General features: G+C 45.1%; 2 protein-coding genes across 3 annotated transcripts; both read left to right on the top strand.

Moving 5' to 3' along the window:
- Positions 1-978: 978 nt before the first annotated feature.
- Positions 979-3114, top strand: LOC119308041 (pentatricopeptide repeat-containing protein At1g71460, chloroplastic-like). The gene has a single exon (XM_037584155.1). The coding sequence runs from the start codon at positions 1045-1047 to the stop codon at positions 3103-3105; it is 2061 nt and encodes a 686-aa protein (XP_037440052.1). The 5' UTR covers positions 979-1044; the 3' UTR covers positions 3106-3114.
- Positions 3115-3233: 119 nt separating this feature from the next.
- LOC119308042 (probable serine/threonine-protein kinase At1g54610) lies at positions 3234-9196 on the top strand. Of its 2 annotated transcripts, XR_005149757.1 has the most exons (9): positions 3234-4092; positions 4499-4882; positions 4973-5257; positions 5333-5650; positions 5759-5986; positions 7836-7936; positions 8040-8142; positions 8366-8696; positions 8797-9195. XR_005149757.1 is itself a non-coding variant. In XM_037584156.1 (8 exons), exons 1-8 carry the CDS (start codon positions 4042-4044, stop codon positions 8636-8638), a joined length of 1743 nt encoding a protein of 580 aa, XP_037440053.1. In that variant the 5' UTR covers positions 3234-4041; the 3' UTR covers positions 8639-9196. The 2 variants fall into 2 exon arrangements, 1 of the variants encoding a protein (XP_037440053.1); XM_037584156.1 differs by having other exon boundaries at positions 8366-9196.
- Positions 9197-9544: the final 348 nt, after the last annotated feature.

The raw sequence follows: 9544 nt of genomic DNA on the forward strand, positions 1-9544 counted from the left end.
TCAAAGTCACGAAACCCCATCCCACCAGCTTGCTTCCTAGTGCACATCTTATCCCAGGGCACCCAATGCACTTTTTTCTCACCGTCGGTTGCCCCCCACCAAATTTTGAAGAGATGGATTTAAGGTTCCCGCACATTTTCTTGGAGAGCTGAAAGCAACTCATCGAATAGGTCGGTGTAGCTTGCAACACCGACTTGATGAGTACTTCCCTTGCCGCCTTCGACAAGCCTTATCCTTTCCAGCCAGAGACCTTTCCCCTCGAGGCTTCTCTGGCATGCTTTTGACCAGCCTACCATAGGTGGTAGCCCTAGGTATTTTTCATTCAGCGCCTCGGACTGGATCCTAACTAGATTCTTTATAGAATCCTTCTCATCACCGCGTCCCTTTCCGAAGAAGATAGACGACTTCTGCAAATTAACTCTCTGACCTGAAGCCTCCTCGTACTCTTGTAATACTTGCCGAAGTCGCGCTATATTATTGCTGGAGGCCTCTAGTAACACAATGCTGTCATCAGCAAAAAGTAAATGTGTGACCGTGAAGACAGTGCGCCCAAAAGCCACACCCTGAATCTCCTTCTCCCGCTGGGCCTGTTTCAAAAGGGCCGAGAAACCCTCGCCACAGAATAAGAAGAGGTAAGGAGAAATAGGATCTCCTTGGCGTAAACCTCGGGAGGGAAGAAATCTGTTTGAGAAGTCCCCGTTGAGTTTCACCGAGAATCTAGCTGAAGATACACACCTCATAACCATGGCCGTCCATGAATGAGGGAACCCCAGCTTGGTCATCATATGCTCCAAGAAAGACCACTCCACTCTGTCATACACCTTCATCATGTCTAACTTAACTGCGCATAATGGTTTCTTCCGCTTCCTTGTTCCAATAGCATGAACGCACTCATAAGCATCGCGGACATTGTCGGTTAAAAGTCTACCCGGCACCAACGCACTTTGTTCCTCTGAAATAAGGATCCGTAGGCCTAAATCTAGCTCAGCTTGGTTCTATCCAGTCCAGCTGGTTGCTTCTTCACTCCAAAAACTCACGCTCGCCATGGCCATTGCCATGGCCTCGACCTCCTCCCCTGTCGCCGCCCTGAAGCACCCCCATTTTCTAGACTCCAAGCCCCTCAAGCCTCTCAAACGCGCGAGAACCCGCTCATGCGCCCTCGCCGACGCCGACGCCGCCGCGGCCGCCCCCCGCACGTCCCAAGCGGAGCTCCGGCCGGACTCTAAAAACGCGCCCGCGCTCTCCGCTGAGATCCGCCGTCTCGTTCGTGCAGGCCGCCTTCGCTCTGCGCTCTGCCTCCTCGACCATTTATCCCACCGCGGCGTCCCGGCGAGCCCCTCAGCCTTCACTGCTCTCCTCTCCGCATGCCGCTCCCTCGCCCACGCCCGTCAGATCCACGCCCACCTCCGTGTCCACGGCCTTGACTCCAATGAGTTTCTCCTAGCCAGGCTCGTCGAGGTTTATCTTGCGGTCGGTGCTGCTGAGGAGTCCCGCCAGGTGCTCGGCGGTTTGCCCAGGGCCAGTGCCTTCTCGTGGAACGCTTTGCTCCACGGGCACGTTCGCAGGGGCCGGAGAGAGGCAGGGGATGGTGTCGCTGGCGGGTTCGTGGAGATGCGTGCTGCTGGGGCTAATGCGAACGAGTACACGTACGGCTGTGTCCTCAAGTCCATCTCTGGGAGTGCCAGGCCATCCATGGTCATGGCCACCGCCACACACGCCATGCTGGTCAAGAACGCATTTGCAGGTGCGCCGGGCATGCTGATGACTGGCCTCATGGATGTCTACTTCAGGTGCGGGAAGGTGAAGCTCGCGATGATGGTGTTTGAGGAAATGCCAGAGAGGGATGTTGTTGCATGGGGGGCAGTGATTTCTGGGTTCGCACACAAGGGGATGAAGAGGGAGGCACTGGAGCATTTCCGGTGGATGGTGGAAAACGGAGTCAAGGTGAACTCGGTGGTGCTCACCTCAATCGTGCCAGTTATTGGTGATTTACGTGCACGGAACTTAGGGAGGGAGATTCATGGGTTGGTGCTGAAGAAGTTTCCAGACCGTAAAGATGTAGCAAAGGTCCACGCAGGGCTGGTAGACATGTACTGCAAATGCGGTGATATGGTCTCTGGGAGGCGAGTGTTCTATAGCACCAAGAAGAGGAATGCTGTCTCATGGACAGCATTAATGTCTGGGTATGCATCCAATGGGAGGCCAGATCAGGCGCTGAGGTGCATAGTTTGGATGCAGCAAGAAGGAATCCGACCAGATCTCGTTGCGGTTGGTACTGTTCTCCCAGTATGCACAAAATTGCGAGCATTGAGCGAGGGGAAGGAGATCCATGCATATGCTTTGAGGAGGTGGTTCCTGCCAAATGTCTCATTATGCACTTCGCTCATCACCCTGTACGGTGCATGCTGCCATTTAGAATACTCTCGCAGGGTGTTTCATGCTATGGATAAGAAAACTGTACGAGCTTGGACTGCATTGGTTGATGCCTACCTAAAGAACAGAGACTCTTCAACTGCTATTGAAGTGTTTAGATCAATGCTGCTGTCGAACCGTCGGCCTGATGCTGTTGCCATCACCAGGATACTGAGTGCCTGCTCTGATATTGGAGCATTACAACTCGGCAAGGAAGTTCATGGTCAGGTGTTGAAGTTGCGGATGGAACCTCTCCCGTTAGTTGCCGCAGAACTTGTTAACATGTATGGCAGGTGTGGGGACCTGAAGGCAGCACAGAGGGTGTTCAATCGAACAGACTCCAAGGGATCCCTGACGTGCACTGCAATAATAGAAGCTTATGCAATCAACCAGCGGCACAAGGAGGCACTGGATCTCTTTTCATGGATGCTGTCAAATAACTTTGCCCCAACTATTGTCACCTTCAATGTGGTTCTGAGAATCTGTGGTGCAGCAGGATTGCATGATGAATCTCTTGAGATTTTCGACTCCATGGTACAAGGGTACAACCTGCAAGCATCTGAAGAGAATTATGACTGCATCATCAGCCTTCTTACTAGTGCTGGCAGGACTGCCGAAGCACAACGTTTTGCTGATTTGAAAGCTGCACTGTTTAGTTCACGTGCTCCTTTTTTGGATTTTGAACAGCAGTAATTTTGTAAATATAATTTTTGTCCTCCCTTCTAATATTAATAGAAGATTTGTCAAAATGATACTGATAAGAATTAGTATTTCACAACTCACAGAAAAGAAATATACTTTGTTACTAACCTGTAATGCCATCAGTCGCTAGGTCGAAAATTCAATATTAACCTCAACTGCTGCACCACACCAATAACATTATTGCCTTTATTCCCTCACAACACGATTATCGTATCAGAAAGTTAGGGGTTTGGGTTTATGGCTTATTTGTTCGCTTCAGTTAGACTTTCTGGACTCATGCATGAATCTTCTTCACATATTAAAAGCGAAGAGTTTGTTGCATTGCTTACTGAGCCATAATAAATAGGGTTAGTAATTTACTTAAGTTCTTTTTCCAGCAATAGGTGTTCATGTAGAAATTATAGCTAGTAGTCTAATTGTCCATCTTCTTTTTACTGTTATGTGGAACATTGATCTTTTATATTGACATGGTAATTAAACAGCTAACGGCGATCCTTTTATCTACAAAAGGAGTATATAACAGATAAAGAAAGAAACCTGTTAACTATTTTTGGAACAGAACATAGCTGATAACTATTTTTAGCTCTCGGAAATCCCTCCTATCCATTCCTTTATTGTCAGTTACTTCTAATGGTTTGTTACTGTAAAAAAAAACTTCTAGTGGTTTGCGGCATTTCCTTTTGAGATTTTTTCCCCATTTTGGTCCGTGCTACATTAGGAAAGAAATAAAAGAGGAATTTTAAAGGGAACTTCATTTCTGCGAAATCTCTATCTTCTGTTCTGGTCTTTCCGAATTCAATTTCGCTTTGCATTGCTGTTTATATTCTCTCCTCTCCATCCAAGGACTGTAATGGGGAGTAGACACCATGATGTTTTCTTGCTAGGGAAAAACAGATTGATACCAGGTTCTTGGTTCTTGTTATTGGCATGTGCCTTTACACCAAGCTGAAGTTTTCAGTGTTCAGCTGCCTTCCAAAGGTCAGAATTGTATCCATGAATTGTGTTTCGTGTTCCATATTTACTTGCCTGGATTTAAAAGAATTTTTGTGGGTTACAAATCACAGGCAAATTTGCCACATTGGTCGGAATCACATAATTCAATGAAAGGAATTTTTTTGACTGTTTTAGCTTGAGGTCCAATTTGGCACTGTTTTCAAGGATTCAGTTTCTGTCGGATTATTGTTTGGTTATTTGTACCACTTCATCTATTTTCTCAAATATGTTTTTTTACATCAAAATTAAGCTTGTAGTTTGTTTTCCAAGAATACCATAAAAGTGGGAAAGATCATCTGAAAGTCTTTCAATCATTGTTTGGTTAAGTAAATAAACAAGCTTGTAGCAAGATTTAGAATCTGAGGCAATGGTCATTTCTTGTCAAGCGCAGATATTGGCTAGAAAGACTGCAAAGATTGGTCTCGATCTGATTCACTTGTTCAAGAAGGCATCACATGTGCTTATGGGCTGCCTTTGCTCCAAAGGCGCCAAAGATCATGCTGATGCCACTTCCGAAAACAGAGAACCATCAAGTAAAGATGACCCTAAGACTGCATCAGGTACGAATGATGGCAGCAAAGTCATGCCATATGCTGGAGAGAAGGTGGTGGTAGCTTTTGATGCTAGGTTCAGCAGTTGTAACAATGCAGAGTTGAAAGGGCTCTCAGGTGAGCATGTTGTTTATGGGTGGCCAACTTGGCTTGCAAATGTGGCGCCTAAAGCAGTAGAAGGCTGGTTGCCTCGACGAGCCGATTCATTCGAGAAATTAGACAAGGTGAACAACTGATTTGATTGCGTGGCTTATGTATATTAAATTTCCTGATAAAGAATACTGATTAATTGAATGCTTTCTTTTGAGTTGTAGATTGGACAAGGAACTTACAGTATTGTGTATAAAGCCCGAGATCTTGAAACAGGGAAGATTGTTGCACTAAAGAAGGTGCGGTTCGTCAACATGGATCCTGAAATTGTTCGCTTTATGGCTAGAGAAATCCATATTCTTCGGAGACTGGATCATCCAAATATCATAAAGCTTGAAGGAATTGTAACATCTCGTGTGTCGCGGAGCCTGTATCTGGTTTTCGAATACATGGAACATGACCTTTCCGGTCTTATTGCAAGTCCAGGCCTCAAACTCACCGAGTCACAGGTGGTTAGCGTCCGACTCTTGCATTGAACAGTTAAGAAACTTACATTGACTAAAACAATTAAACATGAATGTCAGATAAAGTGCTTCGTTCGGCAGCTGCTTCATGGCCTTGATCATTGTCACAAAAATGGAGTTCTGCATCGAGACATCAAAGGATCGAACCTCTTGATTGACAGCAATGGAGTACTGAAGATTGCAGACTTTGGCCTGGCAACATCTTTCGACCCTGACAATCCACAACCACTAACTAGCCGTGTTGTGACATTGTGGTACAGACCACCAGAGCTTTTACTTGGTTCCACAGAGTATGGTGTCGCTGTGGATATGTGGAGTACAGGGTGTATTGTGGCAGAACTCTTTGCTGGCAAACCAATCATGCCAGGAAGAACCGAGGTATTTCTTATTTTGCCTTTGAAGATCCAGAAACAACATCAGTTACCTTTCAGATTTTTATGCTGGTTGAAGTCTTATGATTTTTTTTTTACAATAATGTTATCGTAGGTGGAGCAAATTCACAAGATCTTTAAGCTCTGTGGGTCGCCGATGGATGACTATTGCAAGAAATCAAAGGTGCCAGAAACAGCGATGTTCAAGCCTCAGCGGCAATATAGGCGGTGTGTTGCTGAGACTTTCAAAGATTTTCCTCCTTCCACAGTAGTTCTCATAGACTCCTTGCTTTCATTAGAACCAGAAGTTCGTGGAACAGCTTCCTCAGCTCTTCAGAGTGATGTAAGTTTCTGATCCTCTCATAAGAATCTTTTGTATGGTGCAATACCTGGCTTACAAAACTTCTTCAGACTTTTCTTTGGTGTTGCAACATATTAATGAATATACATGCAGCTCTCCTGCATGGTCTCCTTTTTTTTAACTTCTCGGAAGTTTGACATATTAGTGTAGTTAAAATTAGACCGCTGTTAGTATATTTTGAAATGAATAGCTATCAGTGGCAGGGGCGGAGCCAGCAAATTTAGCCATTGGGTTCATTTATTGACTTTTGAAGATCGATACGAATTAATCAAGTGTAAAGTCTAATTTCACACAATCTCACAAGAAAGATTATAGCACTCAAAAGCAAGATACAGCTGAAAATATGACATCACTTGTCATATATTGTGTTACATAAAAAATTGAAGAGTGCACGGCATACCGATTAGATATTATAGCTAGTCCAGGACCAAAAAACTTCATAGATTCAGGTATAGCTTACTCATCTTGCTGAAACGCTGAAAAAAACGATAAGTTAGTTTGACCCATCTATCATAACTACCATTATAGTACTTGGTATTGTATCACTTTTAACTTGTCCCTTATTATTATCCCTGAAATGAAAACAGCCTAAACAAAAGGTCTTATGCACATTGTCACTATACTCAAGTGAACCATCATTCTGGATCAAATCTTGGTGAAGCATCTTCAATGACCCTCTGTGCCTAATCAAAGTTAGGTGTTACCCATAAGATCCAATGATTAAATATCTTCACCTAATCACATCTAGCTTCTTAGAAAATTTTATGTACTCCCAAAATTTCTTTCGATCAGCCGGATTACTTGCAGCATCGAAATTTGATGCATTTTTTCTGGGTATAATAGTTGGCCTTGAAATGTCTGCATCATTATCTCGATCTGGTGGTTTGCTTTTTTAGTTCATAAATATCGTTCAATAGTCCATGTAATCAAAATACAGGGGATAAGCAAATAGAAAACTCGCGCAAAAATCAATACTTGGGTCGTAGTAGACTAGATATGACAGAGGAGATGCGCAGATTGTGATTCATTACCTTGAATCTGTATTAGTGGTTGGGTTGTCGCTCAGCAGCTGGCCTCTGGCGACCAGTCGACGGTAGAACACCCAACAGGAGAGAGGAGATTGCTTGAGTTTTCTTAGGAAGCGATTCAACGAGACGAGAGGCGGCGCCGCGGCGGCCAAGTACTCGTACAGAGAACTGACGCACAAACCTAGGCACTTCACATGATGTGGGCTTTTGGGCTTTTGACTGGCTACTACTCCCTCCGTCCGCGAATAAGTGTACTTCTAACTTTTATGTTAAGTCAAAGTTTTGAAATTTTGACCAACTATATACAAAAGAGTGATAACATATATGACATCAAATTGATATATTATGAAAGTACATTTCAAAATAGATCTAGTGATATTAATTTAGTGTCATAAATGCTAATACTTTTCTCTATAAAGTTGGTCAAAGTTTTAAAACTTTGACCTAGGACAAAAGCTAGAAGTACACTTATTCGTGGACGGAGGGAGTACGTGGGATCTTGTTTTTTTTTTCTTTTTTTTTCTGTACGTGGGATCCTTATTTGATGGGTTCAGCCACGGTTTTCTGTTGGGTTCATGCCAAAAAAATACATGCATGCCTATGGAGCGACGGAAAAATCGTTGGGTTCAGCTGAACCCAACGACTCAACGCTGGCTCCGCCACTGATCAGTGGTAAGTGGTAACCTTAGTTGCTGCCGGTTTTCTGATCTCCCTTGTGTGACTGTGCATCTACCTGTAGTACTTTGCTTACGTGAATATCTCAGGATCTGTAGTACTTATCCTATGTTTCAAATCTCTTTCAGTTTTTTAAAACAGAGCCACTTGCTTGTGACCCTTCAAGTCTACCGAAACTTCCAGCAAGCAAGGAGTATGATGTTAGACTCAGGCAAGAGGAAGAGAGGAGGTGCACTTGCCAACATCACCATTTCTTGTTCCATCTGGACTCATTGCACTCCTTGTTGGGCGGTTCAATCAAATGCCAATACTCTGCATTCATGTTCTTGCAGGCAAAGAAAGGCAGCTCTTGGTGGACGAGGAGCTGAATGTTCCAAACCAGGAAATGAAAATCATGTAACCAGTCGTGCTGTCAATGGTGCTGCTGAATCGAAGGTAGCGATTCCAGATTATTGCTTGAGTTCCCAATTAATAGATTGTTGTACAAAAAATCAAATAATTAGTCTGTTTTGTTAATTCTAAATATGTACAGCTAACAGGTTTTATGCTTTAAAAAACATGGGCAAATTCCTAAAAAGTTACCCCTAAAACATGAGCACATCTCTTTATAAGGCATGCACCTTCGGAAGTACATCTGCCTGTCCTTGTCACCCTGCAGGAACACGCGCATGCCAGTTCAAAGAGCAACAGCGTGAAGTTCTACCCCGAGGATAGCGTGCCCGGTTTCCGGGTGGAGCCACGCCGGTTGCCAACCACGGTGCAGGTTCCTGGATTTGGCTCTACATGGAACATGGGAGGTTACACAGATCATCCAACGACGCCTGGTTGTGCCTGCAGTTCTGTTCATGTCGCAAATTCCTCTACCTCGAGGACAAAGGCATCATCGCATTCACATATACCACAGTTTTGCACGACTGAGGAATGCAGTTGAGGTTCAGAATCAGCCAGCTGATAGGCCTGTATCATCTCACAACAAGAACCCCCTAGAGGTGCAGGACGCTATGATCAGTGTGCTACTGCTAAGGGAAGTATTGAGGATTTATATTCTTTCATCTCACATGGCTCGTACCATTGCCTTTCTGTGGTCAGAATCATGGAAGGAAGCTCAGGAGGATCCACCACTCGGGGCCATTGGTGCCGCCGGGAGGGAATATCGAGGACATGCTCAAGGAGCACGAGAGGCACATCCAAGAGGCGGTGCGCAAGGCACGGCTCGGCAAGACGAGCAGGTAGCGAGCAGCTGAAAAGGTCGTACGGGAGCTCTGCGAACATGGACCGGATTTCAGAGGTGTCAGCGCCACATTCGTCTGCAAAGCTGCCGTTTCACGTTGCTGCAGGTCCCCCCTGTATAGAGTTTTAGCATGTAACCGTGTGTTCTCATATAGGATATTGGGGGTGTTTATATACTCTATAAACTGAAAAAGCGCAGGGCATGACTGAATTTATAGATCCTTGTTAGTGTATTTTTTATGGTAACTCCTTGTTAGTGTATATAGTACCTGAACCTAGAGTTTCATCAAGGTTTGGTACACTTGAATTATGAGCCGTTCTTGCTTAGACAGACCTGAACTCCAACGCAGGTACCCATTTCGTCCTCCGCCGTATGTTTGGGTCGTCGCGGACAAAAGTGTTGGCCCAACGCGCCGACCCATTCCTAAAACGTGTCCTTCGTGGATCCATTTGCGGCTCAAATTTACGGCTGAAATGCGTCGGTGCGGACGCGAAGCGGACTCGCCGCGTGTCCTGGCGGCCGCCCAACTGCCGCGGTCAGCTTTATTAATGATAGCCGCTCACCGCGGGCCCACGCGTCAATGACGGTGGTTGGCCTTTTTTAATC

Source organism: Triticum dicoccoides, chromosome 5B (assembly GCF_002162155.2).
Source record: "Triticum dicoccoides isolate Atlit2015 ecotype Zavitan chromosome 5B, WEW_v2.0, whole genome shotgun sequence".
NCBI lineage: Eukaryota > Viridiplantae > Streptophyta > Magnoliopsida > Poales > Poaceae > Triticum > Triticum dicoccoides.

What these genes read in the sequence shown, in the direction of transcription:
- LOC119308041 (XM_037584155.1), top strand. Translation starts at nt 1,045, where the DNA reads ATGGCCATTGCCATGGCCTCGACCTCCTCCCCTGTCGCCGCCCTGAAG.
- LOC119308042 (XM_037584156.1), top strand. Translation starts at nt 4,042, where the DNA reads ATGTGCCTTTACACCAAGCTGAAGTTTTCAGTGTTCAGCTGCCTTCCA. An exon ending in TCATGCCAGGAAGAACCGAG is followed by an intron (nt 5,651 to 5,758) that starts GTATTTCTTATT and finishes ATGTTATCGTAG; the next exon opens with GTGGAGCAAATTCACAAGAT. An exon ending in AGGCAAGAGGAAGAGAGGAG is followed by an intron (nt 7,937 to 8,039) that starts GTGCACTTGCCA and finishes ATGTTCTTGCAG; the next exon opens with GCAAAGAAAGGCAGCTCTTG.